General features: G+C 45.2%; 1 protein-coding gene and 2 non-coding genes across 5 annotated transcripts in view; all 3 read left to right on the top strand.

Annotated features, from left to right (window-relative positions):
• Atg16l1 (autophagy related 16 like 1) overlaps positions 1–17,234 on the top strand; it is a 31,748-nt gene extending 14,514 nt beyond the window's left edge. The window contains exons 8-19 of one of the 3 annotated variants that reach the window (XM_040753080.1): positions 5–61; positions 274–321; positions 949–1,051; positions 4,211–4,316; positions 5,378–5,448; positions 7,032–7,103; positions 11,896–12,016; positions 12,315–12,420; positions 14,015–14,164; positions 14,249–14,296; positions 15,418–15,519; positions 15,984–17,234. In XM_040753080.1, the coding sequence (XP_040609014.1) occupies positions 5–61; positions 274–321; positions 949–1,051; positions 4,211–4,316; positions 5,378–5,448; positions 7,032–7,103; positions 11,896–12,016; positions 12,315–12,420; positions 14,015–14,164; positions 14,249–14,296; positions 15,418–15,519; positions 15,984–16,077 (1,078 nt within the window). In that variant the 3' untranslated portion in view covers positions 16,078–17,234. The remainder of the gene's footprint in view (positions 1–4; positions 62–273; positions 322–948; positions 1,052–4,210; positions 4,317–5,377; positions 5,449–7,031; positions 7,104–11,895; positions 12,017–12,314; positions 12,421–14,014; positions 14,165–14,248; positions 14,297–15,417; positions 15,520–15,983) is intronic. The other 2 variants (XM_040753081.1, XM_040753082.1) reach the window with 2 other exon arrangements.
• On the top strand, positions 2,261–2,527 carry LOC121142998. Its single transcript, XR_005880141.1, has one exon.
• LOC121142997 lies at positions 10,624–10,888 on the top strand. Its single transcript, XR_005880140.1, has one exon.
• Positions 17,235–21,193: the final 3,959 nt, after the last annotated feature.

Below are 21,193 nucleotides of genomic sequence, written 5' to 3'. Positions count from 1 at the left end.
TTAGTAAGCGACTCTCGCAGCCTGCTGGAGGCCTTCTGGATTCTATCACTAATATCTTTGGGTAGGTTAGAAGACCTTCACCTTTCCTTTTAAAAATGTGTGAATATACCTAAGCATATGTATGTGATGCATTATTTTTAATGTACAGCAGAACTTCAGCAGTGCTAAAAACATGGATGCCTTAATTCAGCTTGTCATTTAGCTTCTTTCTCTTTTCTGCAACTTCCCTTCTCTTTATCTTGCTGTGAGCTGATCTATGGCCTTTCCCTTTAGTCTGTCCGAATCTCCCCTTTTGGGACACCATTCTTCTGATGCTGCCAGGTGAAAATATTACCCTTTCTCAGCCCAGCATGTGAGTGTGGGTTATTGATAATTGTGCTGATCACACTGTGCTGCCCGCAATCATCGATGTCTACACGCTAACCAGGGCGCTTTGCATGCTCCTAGGAATGAATGCTGGAGCCCTTGAGCTGGGCAGTGAGGTTGAGCGCTGTGCCGTCATCATGCTCTTGATGCCCTTCCTCTTAGCACGCATCTGACTCTTGTCTTGACCACAATAATAAAAGCTGAGACTTGTTGCACTAGGCATGGAAATCAGCTCAAAATAGTGCTCCAACGTGCCAGAGGTTTGCCTCTAAGCTGGCTGGTGTGTTAGGTTGAGAACGTTTCCCCGAAGTTTACTGACAGGGTAAGCAATTTTTGTTCAGGATTCAGTCAATGCTGGATTTTGGAGCCCATGATTAGCAAACAGAAAAGTAAGGTGTGTGCTAACTCCCGTCATTTGAGTGAGATAGTATGAATTCTGGACTTTGGAGGGTCTAAAAAGACAACAGCTATTAACATAGGCACACTGTTCAAGCAAGCTTGTTCTTGAGGCTTGTCTAGCAGTTTGGTGGACTCTAATCCCAAACGGTCCTCTATAATGTCTGCATTTGTGTTGTTCCTTAGGAGACGCTCTGTCTCTTCCATCCCAGTCCCTCAGGACAATGTGGACACTCATCCTGCTTCTGGTAAAGATGTGAGAGTCCCAACTACTGCCTTGTATGTTTTCGTAAGTATGCTCTTTACCCAGACCTCTCTGAGCCTGGGATAGTAGCAGGATCTGGAACTAAAGGGTCCTTTGGGCCTGTATCTAGGCCTTCCATTTTTTACTTATTTAGACCTGCTGATTTTGTGCCCTATGGGGAATTAAGGTATGTTGTGCTTAGCTTCGCACAGAATTTGTTAAAGCTATCCTTTGTATTCCAGGGCTGGCTGAGAGGATTGGTGGCTTGAGCAATGGGACAAGAGGAACTAGGGATGGCGAGAAGCCAGTGTATTTAAGTGCAGTTGTTTTTACCAGTTAGCTGCTGCTTAAGGTGAAATTCCTGATGGAGGCTTGTGTCTGTCAGAGTCACTAGAGAGATGACTCAGGATAAAAAGTGGAGAGCTATGCCAGGCGGTGGTGGCGCACGCCTTTAATCTCAGCACTCGGGAGGCAGAGGCAGACGGATCTCTGAGTTTGAAGCCATCCTGGTCTACAGTGCTAGCACCAGGGCAGGCTCCAAAGCTATACAGAGAAACCCTGTCTCCAAAAAAAAGTGGGAGCTAGAGAAGATTCTGTGGTTAAGAAAACTAGCTACTGTTCCAGGGGACTTGAGTTTGAATTCTAGCACCCACATAGCAGCTTACAGCTGTCTAACCTAAACTACAGGGGATCCAGTGCTCTCTTCTGGTGCACAAACATTCATGCAGACAAAACACCTATGCATTCTCACAAAATTAAAAAATAATAAAGTCCAGCAGGGCAGGGTGGACCAGCCACCAAGGGCCTGGTATTGGAACCAGGCTACAGCACTGGACAGAAACCACAGCAGTACCTAGGGTTCTATGTTGGGGTTCTGGCAGTAACAGTTCGCCTTAGTCCCAGCTCGGGCATACAGCGGAAATGTGGTCTCCCTTGCTCAAACCTTTCAGAACAGTGGGGAGGCAGAGAGGCCTGTGACTTGCAGTGCCCTGGAGTTGGCCAGGTGGGGTTGGGGAATTGAGAGGGACATGTGGCTCTAGCAGCCCGCAGTAGTTAGTGCCTGGAAATGGAATGGCCCCTGGGCGGTGGGGCTTCAGTTTAGGACGTTCAGAAGAGCTTCATTGGTAGTCAGGCATTGCCATTCAGTGAGCTGACTGCGCCTCAGGGTTGAGGATGAGCCCTGCCTTGGAGGAGGAGTTGGGCAGGACACCCACCAACTCCTGTGATTCCATATAGGGCTGAGTTCCTTACTGAGGTCAATGATGATTGGTAAAAGGTCTGATCGCGCTAAATGTCACAACTTCTTCCTTGCCCTCCGCTCCCAGCAGCCCGCTTTTTTCCTAGCACATTGAAGTCGTGTGTGGGAAAGTGGGGCAGCTGACAGTGGAGGACTCTGTCAGTGTGTGTTCCGAGAGAGTGGTTCACAGCTGGCTGCTGTCCAACAGAACCATTACACAGGAGTCATAAGGAGTGGCAGGGTGAGTGTGACAGTGCATGATCTCAAGTTTTCAATCTGAGACCTCGGGAACAAAGGAGAGCTGCATGAGGTGAGAAGTCCATCTGGACCTCCCCCAGATGGACATGAGGGAAAGGGGACTGTCACATCGCCGGTCAGTTAGGGAGATGCTAGTGCATTGACTTTGTCTGTAAGTAGGTCTGTGTCCACTGTCTGTCTATATATATATATATATATATATATATATAGAGAGAGAGAGAGAGAGAGAGAGAGAGAGAGAGAGAGAGAGAGAGAGAGCACAACACTGCCTCTTATTCTTCCCCTTTTATGTGGATGCTTTTCCTCTTACTTTAAACGTGAATGCTCATCTGTACTAATTTTAGAAATTCCTCCGTGAAAAGACCAGGCACAGTGGCTTACACTTTTAATCCCAGCACTTGGGAAGGAGAGGCAGAGTTAACGGTCAGCCTGATCCGTAAAGGAATTTCCCTATGAAAAACTTACAATTCTTCCAAAATAGAACTTAAATTAATCATTTATTCATTTTTCAAACACAGATTGGGTCATAAAAACATTTCTGGTTAAAAAAATACTGAAGCTATCGGAAGTTAAACACTTGATGAACATCACACTGTTAATGCATACTAGTGCCATGTTTCCAGAGTGATTACACAGGCTCACAGTATTAGGACTGGCCAAGAAAACTTTTCTTGGGGCTGCGTTGATGGCTTTATGGGTGAGAACACTTGCTACATTCTATGAGGACCTGTGTTCATGTCCATTTGAAAAACTGAATGTCTTTGTGCCTGTAACCCCAGTACCAAAGGGTGGAGAACAGAATATTGCAGGGTCTTGCTGATTGCCAGCCTAGCTTCTAGTTCAGTGAGAAGTCTTGTCTCAAGGTACTAAGGCACATTGACAGACCTCCACACACATGAGCACAAACACACACACAAGGTACATAGTATTTAATATTAGTAATAAGAGTGAATTTAATAAGTGTCTGGCACAGAAGATGCAGTTTGAGGCTGGAGAGATGCAGTTCAGTCTGCTTTGCTGCTTTTCTAGACAACCTGAATTTGGTTCCCAACCCCCTGCATCAATCAGACAACTCATAACCACCTGTCACTTCACCATCAAGAAATGTGGTCCTCTTCTGCCCCCCACAGGCACACACACACACACACATGCATTCATTTTTCTATTTACTTTTAAACTAGTAAAATTAAATCAGATTATGATTCTTCGGAATAAAATTAATGCAAAAGTTTAGGCAATATACAATTATTCTGAGTGCTTTTTTTTTTTTGTGGGAGTACATCGTTGTATCCCTGTCTGGCCTTGAACTTCTGGCAGTGTGTCTGTCTGCCTTCTGGGAGCTGGGATTAGAGGTGGGTGTCACCATGCCTGGCTGATTTTGAATACTTTTTAAGTGACTACAATCCAAACATGGTAGCAAACTCCTGTAACTCTTACGTAGCTCAGGAGTTTAAGGCAAGAGGATTACAGCTGTAGTTCAGGTTTGCCTGGTGAAATAGTACTATTAAATGAATGGATTTATGCCATGCAGCTCTAGGAATAAAATGAAACTAGGATCTTTAGAGACTTTGGGCACAGAGTCTACTCAGTTCATAGTTGGATCAAGCTCTATTTAAGACTGAGCATTTGGCCTAGGGTTAGCAGTTGGAGTGTATATATGTCTTAGGCTCCTGGGTGATGATGATTTGAAACAAGGTACTGTCTTGCAGGATGCACATGATGGGGAAGTGAACGCAGTGCAGTTCAGCCCAGGCTCCCGGTTACTGGCCACTGGAGGCATGGACCGGAGGGTTAAACTTTGGGAAGTATTCGGAGGTAAGAGCACATTATGTCCTTAGCAGGAAGCTCTGATGACATCTAAGTGACATTTTTTCTTTGTTTTGAATTACATTTTAATTTGTCTAATGCATGAGTAGTAGAGTCAGAGTTAGGGCTAACTTAGAGCACATGACTTGAAATTAATTCTCACTGTTTTCGAAATAGTCTCATCATATTTGTAGGCTAGCCTGGAACCCATGGTTCTCCTGCTGTGTCTTCTCCAGGACTGAGGTCAAAATCCCATGCTCTTAACATTGAAGACCTCTAGGTTCTAGAGTGGAGAGAAAGACGTGGGTTCCTGCTCTGATTTGTGTGTGAGCCAGAGCAGCTTGTGGAATCTTTTGATTGTTGGGAAGCATTGTGCCGTCTTCCCTGAATTGTGGTTAGCAGGAAAGTGACTCAGATAAACCCCTAGTCTGCTGAAGCCATGAGAATGTGCTGTTTTACTCAGAGACTTATGTTCAGACAGATGGAATGACTGAAGTTGTTTGAAGATAAAACTCAACTATAGAAAATACATCTTGGCAGATGTGCATTAGAAAGATTATGCAGTGTTGTAGATGTAGCTCAGCTGTAGAGCACTCACCTAGCTAAATAGCAGCATAGTTTCATTTTCTGTGGTCAGTAAAACACCTCTGAGATTAGATAGGTGGAAATAGGACTGGAAGAAGGTGAGAGAGGATTGTGCCCAGGAAAGAGGAGGTATTCATGGGTGGCTGTCTTAATTGATAGAATTACAGAGTCCAACAGTTTTTCAGACCATAATGAAATGAAGATTCCCAAAACAAGAATTAGGAAAATTTGGTGGTTGATTTCACTGAGAACTAATGTGAAGTCTTGCATGTGCCCCAGACGACAACTTGAAACATGCATGTGACATTGCTGGATCTCCACTGTTTCTGGACTCAGACTGCAGCAGACGCCCTGATTTCTGTTTATCTTGTCTGATTCTGCAGACCTACAGGAAAAACTCCTGTTCAGTGTCATGATTGACTTGCCTGGGTTCCACTGCCCCCTTTAAATACATTTATTAACTTTGAGTTTTTGATTTCATGCAGATAAGTGTGAATTCAAGGGTTCTCTGACTGGCAGTAATGCAGGAATTACAAGCATTGAATTTGATAGTGCTGTAAGTACCTAATACCTATGATTTTAGGCTATTGTTTGTTTGATTTTTGAGTCAAGGTCTCTACATAGCTCTGTCCTAGAACTCATTATTTAGACCAGTCTGGCCTGCCTCTGTCTCCCCAGTGTGACCACCATACTTAGTCAATTTGAAAGATTAAAAAAATAATAATAATTTAAGATGCCTGATTCTTGACATTAAAAGCAAAAACAACATGACAGGCAGAGTCAGGGAGGTCTTTGTGAGCTTGAGGCCAGACTGGTCTACAGAGCTAGTTCCAGGACAGCTATACAGAGAAACCCCCCAAAGAAACCAGAACCATAAGACTTCCTGTTCTCTGCCATATGAATCCAGTCCACACTGGGGGGGAGGGTTAGAAGTAGATCAGAGGCTGACTCTCACTTTGACTGCTTCATAGACTGATTTGGTTTGCTTAGATGCATGCTCCTAAGGGCAGGGTGGTGTCTTCTCAAGGAATTTCCCTTTCAAAGAGCCAGGCCAGCAAATTGGCTCATTAGGTAAAAGCGCTGGCAGCCAAGCCTCATAATTTGTATTAGATCCCTGAGACCCCTGTGATGGAAATAGAGAACTGACTCCTGAAAGTTTTCCTCTGTTTTTGGTTTGTTTTTTGAGACAGGGTTTCTCTGTATAGCTCTGGCTGTTCTGGAACTCACTCTGTAGACCAGTCTGACCTCAAACTCAAATCTGCCTGCCTCTGCCTCCCAAGAGCTGGGATTAAAGGTGTGGGCCATCACTACTCAGCTGAGAACCTTATCTTAAAAGGATGGGCATTGACTAGGTATCTTTATGCCTCAAGCAGTAGTGCCTGGATATTGGGGAAAGATAAGGAAATAAGAATAGTTATGCTGGGTGTTGATGATGCACACCTTTAATCCCAGCACTCCCTCCAAAGCCACAGAGAAACTCTAGGGGAAAAAAAAAAAAACAAAAAAAGAATAGTTAGTTATGTGTGGGTCAGAATATATGTAATGTTAAAATTTTTAAATAACCATAAAGCCATTCTGAGAGTCTTGAGGTTCTTGGCAATTTTGGGGATCAAACCCAAGTACTTGAACATGCTATACAAGCGCCTTATCACTGAACTATATTTCGGGTTCTGAGGGGTTTTGAATAATATAAATACACACACACACAGATTCATGCTAAAGAGGCAGGTCTGAAATGGCCCACAAAAGCCCAGTAGGGCTGAGGCAGCAGAACTCCAAAGGAAGGGGTGAAATTAACATGGAAGATAGGCAGCCTCAAAGATGGGTAGGAGATGAGTTAAGAGACCTTCTGATTTGCTCAATATTATAAGGAAGTCCTGTTTATTGTTAAGGACATTTGTGAAGGGAAAAGCGAGTGGGCAAGGCTGAGCTCTACTTTGAGCTTCAGATGTCTACTGCAATCATGTTAAGGTCAGATGAATCCAGGGAAGAAGGGCTTAGCTTCAAAGACTGGTGGGGTTAGTTTCCAGCACATTGGCTCTATAGGTTGTGTCTAGCTTAGAGGTGCATCTGAATTCCTTCTTGGACCTGCTATGTGAACTGAATTTCACTAAAAAATGTTTCTTTTTATTCTTGTAGGGAGCTTACCTCTTAGCAGCTTCAAATGATTTTGCAAGCCGAATCTGGACTGTGGATGATTACCGACTAAGGGTAAGACCCAATTTGAGAAAGCTAACATAGTCTTCTAATTGCATATGTCAATCAATGTATGAAATAACACAAAAAAATTAGCAGGTGTTTATAAATCTGTGTGTGTGTATTTATATTTTGTTTTTTTGAGATAAGATTTCTCTGTGTAGCCCAGGCTATCTTGGAATTCACTCTGTAGACAAGATTGCCCTGAACTCAGATCCACCTGCCTCTGCCTCCTTAATGCTGTAATTAAAAGTGTGTGTCACTACTGTGCAGCATGGAAATTATATTTAACTCATGCTTTACTCTGGGAAAATGTGTCCAAGGTCTTTGTTTCAGCATATTTGCTGCTACCATACCCTCACGTTTCCAGGACTCTTGTGGTTGGTTTTTTTGTTTGTTTGTTTGTTTGTTTTTGTTTTTTGATTTTTCGAGACAGGGTTTCTCTGTATTGTTTTGAAGGCTGTCCTGGAACTCGCTTTGTAGACCAGGCTGACCTGGAACTCACAGAGATCCGCCTGCCTCTGACTCCCAAGTGCTGGGGTTAAAGGCGTGTGCCACCAACGCCCAGCTCTCTTGTGTTCTTAAGAACCAGGTATATTTCATAATCTGTTTTGCTTAACTTGTCATATTATGATACCCCATGTGAACTGAGACAGGATTTCTCTCAGTAACAGCCCTGACTATCCTTGAAATAGCTTTGTAGACCAGACTGGCCTCAAACTCAGAGATCCACTTGTCTCTGACTCCTGAGTGCTGGGATTAAAGGTGTGTGCCACCATACTTATGAATTGTGGTTTGTAAGGGTCCTAAACCCTGAGAGTTACCTCATAGTTGGGAGTTAGGGTGATAGAAATACGTGGATGTACTTAAACCGATGATGAAGCTGAGATACAGAGATAGGTGCAGAAGAGGGGAGAGTGGTAACATCCGCTCTTGAAGAAATGTGCATTTGAGCCCAGTTCCATATCCTGACCACGATCAGAACTTGGTGGTTCTGAGAGTTAGGTAACTAATGAGAAAACATTTTCACATAATCTTTTTTTTTTTTTTTTTTTTTTTTTTTTGGTTTTACGAGACAGGGTTTCTCTGTTTTGGAGGCTGTTGTCCAGCCTGGCCTCGAACTCACAGAGATCCACCTGCCTCTGCCTCCCGAGTGCTGGGATTAAAGGCGTGTGCCACCAACGCCCGGCCCATTTTCACATTATCTTACTGAAGGATTACACAGAAGGCTTTTGGCATTGGTGGGGCATTTTAAGTTTGACACAAGTTGCTTTTGTGTTGCCCCACACATAGAATGACTTGATGTTAAAATGAATATTTGAGCCAGTTACATTCGAGTGGTCTTTACAATTAGTTGTTTTGTGATCTGATTGATGCTATAGTGATAAAGCTAGAAGATCCTTCAAAAGCAGATTAACTTACCACTTTAGCTTTTCATTTTCCTGGAAGAACTGTGTATACAGTACCTTGAGGGTAATAATTCATGGTTCTCAGTTAAAAGAGAAATCAGTTCTGATCATGTAAAACATGAGCTCAGAAAGCTGGCAGATGCATGCTGTGAGTGGTCAGGAGTTGGCCTTGTGTTTTCTGAAGGGAGGACTGCAGCAAGGGGCTGCTGCAGCTATATCTGTGTAAACACTACACACATTTTCAGTTGCTGCTCCACAGCTTTGCATCCTAAACATAGGAAAGGTGCCCAGCCAGTGCTGCTGAGTGCACAATGATCCACCCTGTGATCAGCTGACATTTGTGTAACTGTTCATCTTTTTATTCCTAGTTGTGGGGAGGGAGGTGTGCACATGAATACAGGTGTCTGTGGAGCCTAGAGGTAGCACAGGAAGTTGTGGTCCAGCAGTGCACAAGGACATGGACACTTTCACACACCTTTTATATTTTTTGAATTGGAATTTTCCTACATAACCTTGACTGGTATGGAACTCGTATAAACCATGGTGGCCTATGCTTTGCACCAATACTCCTGACTCTTCTACCTCGGTGTTATGCTATGACACTATGCCCAGCTCTGTTCGTCTTTCATTGGGTATTTAGGATTGAATGAATACTTCAAGGAGTTAGTTTGCTTAAAGAGAAAGCATTCCTTTGTGTTGGACGCAGATGAGGGGAATAGATAAGCCAGGTTCAGATAGAGAGTGAGAGGTCATAGAATTAAGTAATTTGAAAAATTTGAATTGAAGCCTATGGTACACTGAGATGTAACAGTGCTGACCAACTATGGAAGAGGGGCCTGTGGGTTTCTTCATACTGGGCCCTGAGAGGAAAAAAGAGGAGGCATTTGAGGCAATGTGAAGTAGGGGGTGATTGGTAAAGAAAAATTATAGATAGGTGGGGATCACCCTCCTGAAGTATGGATGAGGCAGCTGGGGAAGGAGGCCTGGAAGATGGAGCTCAGAGTCAGGATTGTTTCCAGCTCACTGGACTGAAGCACTGAGACCCAGCCACCAGATGCAGAGACAGGAATGTTTTAAATATCTGTGTTTAAGGGCAGCTTGATCTACATGATAGTTTCAAGACAGTCAGGACTAAATGGAGAAGACCCGGCAGGCTGGGAGGGAGGGAGGCAGGAAAGATTCATTTGCATTTATTCTGTGGGGGAGGGAGGTCCATGTGCCATGGCACTTGTATGGAGGTAGAGGACAACTTAGAGGAGTAGGTTCTTTCCTTCTACCATGTGGCTCCTGATTTAAGCCATCTTGCTGGACCAAAGCATTCTTTTCTTCATTAGAAACAAAACATTAATGAACCTTTTGAACTTTGGGGAGGGAGGCATACTTATAAAAAATTATTCTAGTCAGGAGTGGCTATACTACATACTTTTAATTCAGTCTGGTCAACATAGTGAACTCTAGGACAGCCAAGGTTACATGGTGAGAATTTAGTGAGACCCTGTCTTTAATTTTAAAAAGCCGGGTGTTGATGGCACATGCCTTTAATCCCCCTGGGAAGCCAAGAGAAAGCTCAGTAAATATAATGCTTACCATACAAGCCTGATTATCTGAGTTTGATCATTAGGAGAGCATTCACACTTGGCATTCACACACATTAATAATAATATATAAAAATCAAGCTGGGTGGTGGTGGCGCACGCCTTTAATCCCAGCACTTGGGAGGCAGAAGCAGGCAGATCTCTGTGAGTTCGAGGCCTGGCTGGACTGACAGCCTCCAAAACAATACAGAGAAACCCTGACTCGTAAAACCAAAAAAAAAAAAAAAAAAACTCAAAGGGCTGATGAAATGCCCTTTGATGAAGTGCTCTTGCAAAAGATCAGAGTTTCATTTACAACTACTTGTAGCACCAGCTCTATGGGATCCAATGCCTCAACCACCTGGAAACTGCAGTGGTGTGCAGGAAGGAAGGTAAACCTTTAAAAATAAGTAAAAATAAAAAGCAAGACATGTTGGCACATGCCTTTAATCCCAGCACTCAGAAGGCAGCCTTATCTACATAGTAAGATCTTGTCTAAAAAAAGAAACAAACAAAACAAAACCAAAAACAGACAAAATTACCTTGAAAAGAAGTCAACGATGAATGGTATAAGGTCTGACTTCCAAGGTCACCTACCAGCATCCTACATCCCCAGCTGCTTGCTTCTTTCTCATCTTACTGTAGTGGTGCTAGCATGAGAAAACCAGTAGCTGACATGCAGTGATGTCTCCATTCTGTGTTCTCTGACAAGCCCAGAGAAGACACGGGCTGGCATCCAACAGCTTAGTCTCAAAGGGATTTGATTGTTGGGAGTGCTGGTATCCCTTGGCTATGATCTGACTTTTAAGCTGAGACTTCTTATTTTAAATGCCCCATGGCTTCTAATTGTGTATGTGGAATCTGATGTTTCCTTTTGTAAATGATGTCTGCAGTGGACCTGCCTGTTCTCTCATTAAGTATAGAACTGACTTTCAGTGGCACTGGTAATTTGAGCCATACTAGGTGGTACACCTATTAATCCCAACCCTAGACAAGTGGGCACCAAGAGGTTTAAGCATTTAAGGAGTTTGTGAAATTTTGAACTGTGGTTTGTGTTTATCTTTAGTAGGAGATCCCTGCCACCTCCAGTGTTGGGGGTCTAGAGCCTCATAGGTGCTAGACAGTGCTTTACCACTGAGCTATAGCCCCAAGTCCGGCTGTGTTGCTCAGGCTGATTTTGAGTTTACAGATTGCAGGAATCCAAGTACTGGGATTACGTATGTAGCACCATGCCTGCCTTTGTGGTCTTGATCCCTGTGTTATTCAGCCTTGTGTCACTATTGTGAAAGACAAAACTCTTGATGTCAGCATGTTGTTCAGGTTCAGAAGTTTAGCCCATGGTTACTTAGAGTTGGGTATATTGCATATCTGAGGAACCTGTTTGCCTTGTGAGAGTCAAAGATCAAAGCAGGAAGGGTCTAAGGACACCCAGTCTTTTGGGGGAGCATGAGCTCAATGTGTTATCTTTCCATTGGGCCACATTCTATACAGACCAAGTCTCAGCACATCAGTTCTTGGGGTCACTCAAAGTCAAACCAGAGCAGTACCTCATCTCTAGGTAGCACCAGAAATAGTTTCTGGAAGATTCTGAAAGCTACTGCCTGGTTGAAAGTACTTCTGATGAAACACTGCAGCTTCTTTGATTGAGGCTGAGTAGGTGAAGCTGTTCTCCATATGCTGTATTTCTTCCCCTCTTTCTTGTGATTTCTTTGAGGATGTGTGGCTGGATTTCAGGGTCTTTTGATTTTGAGACTGGCTCTGGAGCTCCCCTGGGAGGGCTGTGTGCCGTCCCAAGGCTCACCCTTGCTGTGTCCTCTCTCCTAGCACACACTCACAGGCCACAGTGGGAAAGTGCTCTCTGCCAAGTTCCTGCTGGACAATGCTCGCATAGTCTCTGGAAGTCACGACCGGACCCTCAAACTCTGGGATCTACGCAGCAAAGTCTGTGAGGAAATTCAGTCTCTTTCTCTCTATCTCTCCCCCTCTCTCCCTCCCTCCCCTCTGTGTTTGTATAGATATTAGCAGTGAGGTGGTGTGCCCACATCAGAGCTTGCATTTTGTGTAGTGAGTCTGGCCTCAGGTTTATTTCAGTCTGGAGGACACTGGGGTAGTGGGGGTCATGTCTGTGTGGTCTCATTTCAGTTCATAATTTGGGAGGGCTCAGTAGTCAAGAGTGTAGCCATGTTATATATGTATATAGCCAAATGGTTGCCTTTGATTGATGATGTTTGGTTTTCTTTCAGGCATAAAGACAGTATTTGCAGGATCCAGCTGCAATGACATTGTTTGCACTGAGCAATGTGTAATGAGTGGACATTTTGACAAGAAAATTCGTTTCTGGGATATACGGTATGATGCCTAAGAGCTTGGTGGGGAGGCTGATGAGTTATGTATAAAGAGCTGTGAGCATGCTTGTGTGGAGCTGTGTTCTTGAGCTTCAAGACTGACACCTGCGTCTGAGCTGTGCTGTTCTTTATACAAAGAACCTTTAGGCAAATGAAGATGAAACAGGGAAGACAGAACACAAGGCAGTGAACATTTTGCTATAGTGGAGACAGGTCTTTTTCTGCAGTGATGAGTATGCGAGTTAATCTACAAAAGCAAATAGACTTTATATGGCAGAGAGCCATTGAAAGGTGTGCCCAACTAGAACAGCCTGGTATAAATGACATGAAACAGGCATGTGCCAATGAGATGGTAGGGTGAGTGGGGAATCAGGTGTCCTCTGGCTTTATAAACCACTTTGGATGGCATGTTTGAGCTGAGAGTAATAATAGGAAAAAGTAATGACTGACTCTAAGTCTGCTCAGTGATTTTTGTTCATCTTCAGAGAGGTTGGGTTGCATTGAAAGGCAAGTGTTGATGAGGGCCTGAATTCATGGCAGAAGGGCGTAGACGGGGACATGCAAGGAGACTCCTGTTGCTGGCCAAGGTTAGGAGGGGGTCATCTGTCAGGACACTGGACCAAAAGAGGCCCCGTGAAATGAAGCCCTGAGCTGCTTGCTGAGGAAGACAGTGGCTGGTAATTGGATTGAAATAGAGGCCACAGAGGCACATGAGTGTGGAGAGAACGGGTAAGATTGTATGGCTCTGGATGGACTTTGAAATGCAGAGTACCCACAAGGACACTGTGAAGCTTGTGACTCCTAGACCCCACTTCAAGCTGTATTTTTAATTCCTTCCCCAAACCAATTTCACTGAATGTTCTAAGACTCCTAGCTAATCCCTTAGTTTGACAATAAAATGGTCCACATACCAAAGAATTGGAGTAGAAGTCTAGGGCTATATATATAACAAGACAAACTCCACTCAGTTAAGACATCAAGTGAGTTCATTGAAAACCTTCAGCAAAACCATTCATTCCAGTTGTTCCCCTTGGGCCTTGTCTGCTGGTGGTGTACTAGCTGACTTCTGCGGGTTGAGTAAGAGAATTGGGGAAGCAGCAGCAGAGGATGCACAAAGTGACAGCTGTGCCCTGGGGTCATCCAGTCCCATGTCTCAAGCAGTCGTAATGAAGCTACCTGAGCATGACAGGCCCTGTGGGCTCCCAGACCTAAGAGTAACATTGAAATTGTACCGATTCGTGGCTTGGGGGCAGATCATCGGTAGGACACATAAGGCCTCGGATCTAGTCCACAAAACAAAGAAAAAGCAATTATTCACTCTTATTTATCAGGAGTTCTGGTTGGTAATTGCCTTGTTATTCTAAAAACAGGCAAGGAAATTCCTAACCAGTTTCACAATTCTAGTACTCAAGTAGGTTCTTTTTTGTTGTTGTTGTTGGGAAAGTTTTGTGAGCAGTAGTGAGGCTAGGGACATGCTTACAGCCCTTGAAGAATGTTGGATCTAGCTGGGTGGCAGTATTTTTTGCTCAATGACATACATCCTAGTCTAGTTGAATGTGGCCCACTTGCCTTAGGTCTCAGGCTTCTGTCTCCCTTAGATCAGAGAGTGTGGTCCGAGAGATGGAACTGTTGGGGAAGATCACTGCTCTGGACTTAAACCCCGAGAGAACTGAGCTCCTGAGCTGCTCCCGTGATGACCTGCTGAAAGTCATTGACCTCCGGACAAATTCTGTCAAGCAGACATTCAGGTACTGGGCCCTGACCTGGCCTGCTTCTGCCCGCTGGGTGAGTGCACCATGGGCGCTAGCTAATCTATCTGCTGTTTGTTTCAGTGCGCCTGGGTTCAAATGTGGCTCCGACTGGACCCGAGTTGTCTTCAGGTTAGTAGCCATGTCCTACCCCCTGCTTGGTTTATCTCAGAGGTTAAACCTGGACCTTTTCCTTTAAGGGAAGTAAATGCCTCTCAAAGCTTGCAGGAGTGAGTCTGAGGGGCATCTGGTGGTCCTGCTGGAATCTTTTTAGGTTTTTCAAGAGCCTGTCCTGGCCCTCTCTCTGTAGACCAGCCTGGCCTCTAACTCTCAGAGATCCACCTGCCTCTGCCTCACGAGTGCTGGCGTGCACCACCAATGCCCAGCTTCTATTTTTTTGTTTATTTGTTTTGCTTTTCCTTTTTTAATGGTGTTCCTCTTGTGGTTATGAGCATGGGTATGGTTGGCTGAAGATTGGTTCAGAGTGAGCTACCACGTTCTCTCTTTCACCCGCCCACTTCCCAGACTTGGCACAATGCCAGGGGATACTGGAAAAGCTACCTCCCTGCCTGGAATGGTACAGTCTGTTTGGGGTGACACTCCTGGGTGACCCAGTGTCCCTCTCCTCGTTCTACCTTCTATGTACCACACTTTTCTCAAGAGTGTTCTGGGGTTGGCTCTCATAATGGGGAAAAGTGTCTGCCTTTGCACGCACACATGCAGAGACCAGAGGACATCTGGTGTCCTCCTCTACCACTCATTGTCTTCACTGACCCTAGAACTAGGCTGACAGCTTGCAAGCCCCAGAAATCCTGTCTCATCCCACAACAGCGCTGGGGGTTATAGGTACAAATATGCGCGCGCACATTTTTTTTTCAAACATGGGTTTTAGAGATTCAAACTTGGATCCTCTTGTGGCAAACACTCTGACACATTAGGCCACCTCCTCAGCTAATGTCTCAATATTTCATGGTTTCCCCTGCCTACTCACTAAACCATTCAAGTTCATGGGTAGAAACCTTAAGTTGTGCAGAGATTGGCTTTGGGCTCCCCTCTGCGTTGCTTGAGTCTGGCAGGTAGCGGTGGGGAATCTCAAGATGCACTGTGACACTCCTCCCAGGTGGCTGAAAGAGCAAAATGACCGCCTGTGGCCACCATACTCAGAGCTAGCACATGACCTGCGTCTGTGCGCACAAGGGTGGTCATGTGAGATCAAAGCTCTGTAGCTTTTGCTGTCCTACTGTTTTCTCTAGCCCTGATGGCAGTTATGTGGCAGCAGGATCAGCCGAGGGTTCTCTTTATGTCTGGAGTGTGCTCACAGGGAAAGTGGAGAAGGTTCTTTCAAAACAGCACAGGTAAGATGAACCCCATCAGTGGACATTTACTCAGGCCTGTGATTTCATCCCAGGGTTATGCCATATTGGGTTGGATACGAACCTCAGTGGGCTTCTTGAGGGCAGTCCTGTTCTCATTTGCAGGGCTGATTGGCCAAGATGGTAGGCCAGGCTTCACCCCTCAGCAGTATAGCAGACCACAGTGACTGACTGAGATGCAGCAGGTAGAATCATTTAACTAGAACATTGGCCCCGGCTCCCTGTGGGTCGGTGGCCTCTGCTGCTGACCTTGTGGGATGTGCAGCTTTTCGGTGTGCTGTCGCTCTGCTTCCCTTAGAGCTGATCTCAGGATGAGCCAGCTAAAGGAGACAGGCGTCTGGTGTCCACTCTAGTGCTGCCTGCTGGAATAGTGCAGCCTTCTTAGCATAAGCCCCTGCTGTGGGTGAGTGTATCTGACTAAAATCTCTTCTGACCCATCTTTAAAGCTCCTCCATAAATGCGGTGGCATGGGCCCCCTCGGGCATGCATGTTGTCAGTGTGGACAAAGGAAGCAAAGCCGTGTTATGGGCACAGCCTTGATGACCCTTCAGGAGCAGCGTGGGACCCCCACAGCCCTGTGTCAGAGGGTGATGCGTCCTCCCAGAGAAGAGCTGGAGCCATGTGGTACCATGGCTTTCCTGAGAACTTGGACTTAAGGTCTCTAAGGCCTAGAAGAACCAACACTGAATCACACTGACTCTGCAAGTGCCTAGCAGAGGTTTGAATTCTTGCCTGCATTTGAGTGGGAAACACTACTAATAGACCTACCATACCTCATGGGGAGCACAGGGTCCCTTCTGGCTCTCCCCACTGGACACAGTGCCAAGGACAACCCCACACACTGGGTATTGGGTCCCCTGTGCTTTTCTTGTCTTTCCAAAGTCTGTTGTGGCCTGATGCACACTCCCTTCCTGGGGTCATTTACCCAAGGGACTCACTGTAGTCATTGGGTCAGTGGAAACCAAATGCAGGGCCTGTCCTCATGTGATAAAGGATGGGTGGAGCTATTTTCAGGGCTGGGGGTGTGGTCTGGTCTCATTGCTGAAACCTGCATCTGCAGCTGGCCTTCAGAACTCCGTCTGCCTTCCTGCCAACATTTCCACCTAGCTTTGCCTGTGTGTGAGAGGCGGGGAGTACTTGGAAAGGACTTTTGCCAACCTTCCCCTGTCGGTAGATTAGCAGCAGAGGAGAACACATCTGTATCCTGCATCACTGCAGGTGCACAACAGCTGGCTGAGTGCTCACCTGGGCATTCTTGCTGAAGCCTGCAGTGGCTGGTGAGTTCAGCCACTGTGCCTGCAGTGACCTTAGGGTTCTGTCCAAGAAGCCTGTCTAGGACTGGCTATGAGAAGGCTGGGAAAGCATCATCTATACGCTCACCTGTGCACGTGTCTGAGCTTTGTGTCTGGGTGGCTGAAGCACTATGTGTTTGTCACATTTACTTTGCACTTTATTTTTTGCCTCCACACTGGTTCTCTGGCCAGTAGGGACACGAGTGCTAGAGTTAGGGAAGAGAGTCAACGGTCTTTCTCTGACATCTTTCCCTGCTTGCAACTCTCCTGTTGGTTTGCTGCCAGAGTTCTTGTGTTGATGAGTTGAAATTCGCTGGCCAGGGCACATCTTTTATTTATGTAATTATGTGTCCCAACCAAACTTGATTGTAAATAAAGGAAAAAATGTGTTATATACTTTTCAAACTCCTGGCATCATGGTGTTTTTGTTGTTGTCTTTTTGTCCTTAAAGGGGAAAGGAACCGATTTTTTGATACTTAGTGCTTTTGGAGATAAGATAAGGTCTGCTTTATGTGTGGCCTGGACCTGCTTCCCAGTGGATGGGGTAACAAGGTTACACAGCCTTGCCCAGCAGGCATTTGTATTTCCAGATAACAGTGTTTTCCTGGTCATTTTCAGCATGTCACTTATCCCCATAAATTATTACTCCCTGTAAACACCAGCACTCCAGCTTTGTGTCCTGTGCAAGTCTGAACACTAGGAAAGTGTCACACACACACAAACACACGGTTTTGCTACACTGATATCCTGCCTCCCCCGAAGATGTGTGAGTTGGGGACTTGACTGTTCACTGGTCTTGGGAAACTCAGCAAGACATCAGCTATCCTTGTAAGGGAGAGGGAGCATCAGGTGAGTATCACAGTTACTTCAGGTCACCCTGTTTTTGAACTTTAAGCAGAACTGCTCGACTTAGTTCATCCCCCTCCCCAATATTTTTTATCTTTTTGTTTTGTTTTGTTGAGATAGAGTTTCTCTGTAGCTTTGGAGCCGGACCTGGAACCTGCTCTGTCGATCAGGCTGGCCTCACAGTGCTGGGATTGAAGGTGTGCGCCACCAACACCACACTAGTCCTTTTTAACTGCCAGCACTAGAGAGTATGCCTTGTTCACCCCGTGGTCTGTTCCATTCTCTGCCTGCAGGTGGAGTCCTTGCATCACTGGGTGTCTAGTCTAGTCTTTACATGGTAAGCTTTTGTTTTCAGGTGTTTGTCATGGAACCTCCAGGGAGAACAGACTTCCTCCTAGTAATCTGACCTGTTCAGTCTATGTAATGTTGCTTGTGTAGGGATGTTTTTGGTTAACAGTTTTATGTTCACTAGGTCATTTCCCAGTGCAGTATTGTAGGTCAGTTTAAAGGCTTGGTTCCTAAAGTACACTCTGGGTACACTTCTGCCCTCTCCCCCCAGGGTCTCACCTTGTGGCCTTGACTGGCCTGGAACTCACAAAAATTCTACCTCTGGAGTGCCAGGATTAAAGGGGTGCACCACCATTTCTGACCTTGTGCACTGCTTTATATCATATATCCTAGATACTGGGGAGCTGGGGATTCTGTGGACATTGCAGTAAATGTATGGAGGAGAGGGCAGGAACAGTTCAAGGCATACAGAACAGTAATGTGTCTTAGTGTCTGTCTGACTAGCATGAAGTTTACAATCTAGCCTGCGGAATACATTAAGAGGTGAGTAGCAGTGACGTGCTAGATAGTATTACTTCTGCTTTCTCTAGCCACCATTTTAGTTTCTATAAAGTATCCCAAGTAGTAATAAAATGAGTTTTTAGTTCTCAAATTTAGTCATCCAAACTTTTTTATTTTAAGAAATGGTGGAAATTTCACAGCTGAGTTCTGACCAGCTTCATGACCTCAGATGGGCACGTTTGTATTAACACTACCGACTCTAGGTCCATATGTGGGGAAGCTATGATGTCATCTGTGTCCTATTTCAATAAATGTCATCCATCAACCTAAATCTCAGATGAAATGAAGGATTCCCAGATTGAGCGGGCTCCTATGGAAGTGCCTGGATATGTGTGCCAGCAAGAGATCACACTGATCTGTTGGCTGACTCACTTCAGCATTCTGCGGCTCTGATCTCAGAGTATTTTAAAGTGAACAATTTTGTGATATTTTGTAGATTTACAATGTATAGTCACCAGTTCTTAACACTAACCAAAGGTGGCACTGGTTGTCTTTCAATTTAGGAGTCAATTCAAAGAAAAGTAGACGCTTTGTTCTTAGGTGGAGACCACTACAGAAAACTACAACCAGTCAAAATACAGAGTTGTGGACTCAGTCCCAGTGGATACCTAAAGCTCGGAACATTGCTGAACAGGGGCAGAAAGGTTGTAAGAACCAGAGGAGTTTGCTTTGAGACTGTTTCCTAGTAACATCAGAAGATACACCCATAAGCTCTCACCAACATTACCACCGTGAGGGCCCAAGGAGGACACCAACAAACACCAAACAACGGGGAAGTTCCTAAGGCCTCAACCCTACGCAGCTTCAGGCAGCTGGGTAAAGCTGGGCGTGGAAGAGGTGGTCTTCCCAGGGAAGAGCACTCCAGTTGGTGATCCAGTGCCCAACTGTCAGCCGGGAAAATACATACAAGTAACATTGGGCACAAGTTTGCACAATTGTCAAGTTCACAGAACCACAAGTGGGGGAAAGACACTGAGTGGTCTCACTATGTCATTGGGGTGCAGTGGGCAGGACAGACCCCAAAGAAGCACCCAGGTGTATATCAACTTCCAGTGGAGGAGGAAAAGAAGGAATCTGGTTGAGTCCTGTCTAGCCCTATACTGAACGTTCTTTCAAGGGACTTGTCTATACAATCCATAGGCTTCTTCACTCCCCACCCCTCCGCTACAAAATGGTCAGGTAGATGTCTTATACAAATGGAGAAAAGGAAGTACGGACACTGAGTAGCTTTCTCAGGGACTCATCAGTGGACATGGAACCCAGGGCCCCCACCTGGAACTACCCACCTCCCACTACACAAACCTAGGGCATCCGTAACATTGTATCCCAGAGGGGTGAAGAGTGCCTTTGGGAAAGTAAGGTTTTTTTGTTGTTGTTTTTTGTTTTGTTTTGGTTTTTTGAGACAGGGTTTCTCTGTGGCTTTGGAGGCTGTCCTGGAATTCTCTCTGTAGACTAGGCTGATCTTGAACTTACAGAAACCCGGCTGCCTCTGCCTCCTGAGCGCTGTGATTAAAGGTGTGGGCCACCGACACCCAGCTGGGTGGTATCCTGCTGTTCACAGAGAAATTCGCATGTGGGAAAAAGAATAACTTGGAGCATGCAGAGATGCAGAAGGAATGCCAATTTCATACTAACAGCCCTCCCATGAGTAAGCTATAGTGGTACATGTCTGTATGCCTAGCATTTGGGAGGCTGAGACAGGAGAATCCAGAGTTCAAGACTAGACTACATGATGAGATTAAAAAAATAAGTATATAATGAGTTAGTAGTTTTCCAACCTTGGAGACAGTCAATAACTTATTAGGAATGTTGCACAGGAGATCCAAATAAGAGCTAGAATATGGACTAAGGGGTTGTTGTTTGTAAAGTCTTACTACCTTGAGAGTTTGTGAACTACAATTATGCTTTAATACTATTAGCCAGCCCTCTGTTCTGTAGGAGATTAACTAGTGTAGGGGTTGGAGTAATAGCTTAAATTTTTTTCAGTATTTTATATGTTTGAGTGTTTTGCCTGCAAGCATGTCTGTATGCCACTTAAATGTCTAGTAACTTTGAAGGCCAGAAAAGGGTGTCAGATCCTAGAACTGGAGTTACATACAGCTGTGAACCTCTGTGTGGCCTGTGATACACTAGGAATCTAACCTGAGTCCTCTGGAAGAACAGTCAGTGCTCTTAACCACTGAGTCATCCCTCCAACCCCAGTGATGGCTTTTAAAAGCTCCTGTCCCTTAACACTCTTCAAAAATGGCAGCTACTTCAGACTTCCTGGTGTTTGCACCGTAAAACTCTAGCAATGAGAGGTAGGCATGCCATTTTCATTTGCAGTTAATCTGAGCATAGTGCCTGTTTTCCTCCAGCGATTGCCCTTAAGATAACAAGCGAACAGCAAAGTCCATAAGCTTCTTGGCTGATAGTCCCCATAGTACTGCCCCTCCCCCACGAGTCCTGCCTGTCCTTAGTGTTTAGAGTTGAAACACAGGACTTGGAGCTTCATCTTCCTGTGGGTGCTTCCAGAGAAAGGTGTCCTATATGAACAGGACTTCCTGAACTGGGGTTTCAGGCCAGTCAACTTCAAGAAGAAATCCAGTGGGAAGGTGCAAAGGGGTGTGTGTGTGTGTGTGTGTGTGTGTGTGTGTGTGTGTGTGTGTGTGTGTGTACATCTGTGAAGG

The sequence above is a fragment of the Mesocricetus auratus genome, unplaced genomic scaffold (genome assembly GCF_017639785.1).
Source record: "Mesocricetus auratus isolate SY011 unplaced genomic scaffold, BCM_Maur_2.0 Super-Scaffold_100010, whole genome shotgun sequence".
Classification (NCBI taxonomy): domain Eukaryota; kingdom Metazoa; phylum Chordata; class Mammalia; order Rodentia; family Cricetidae; genus Mesocricetus; species Mesocricetus auratus.
Note: the sequence above shows the minus strand (reverse complement) of the source record. Positions and strands in the feature narration are given on the sequence as shown.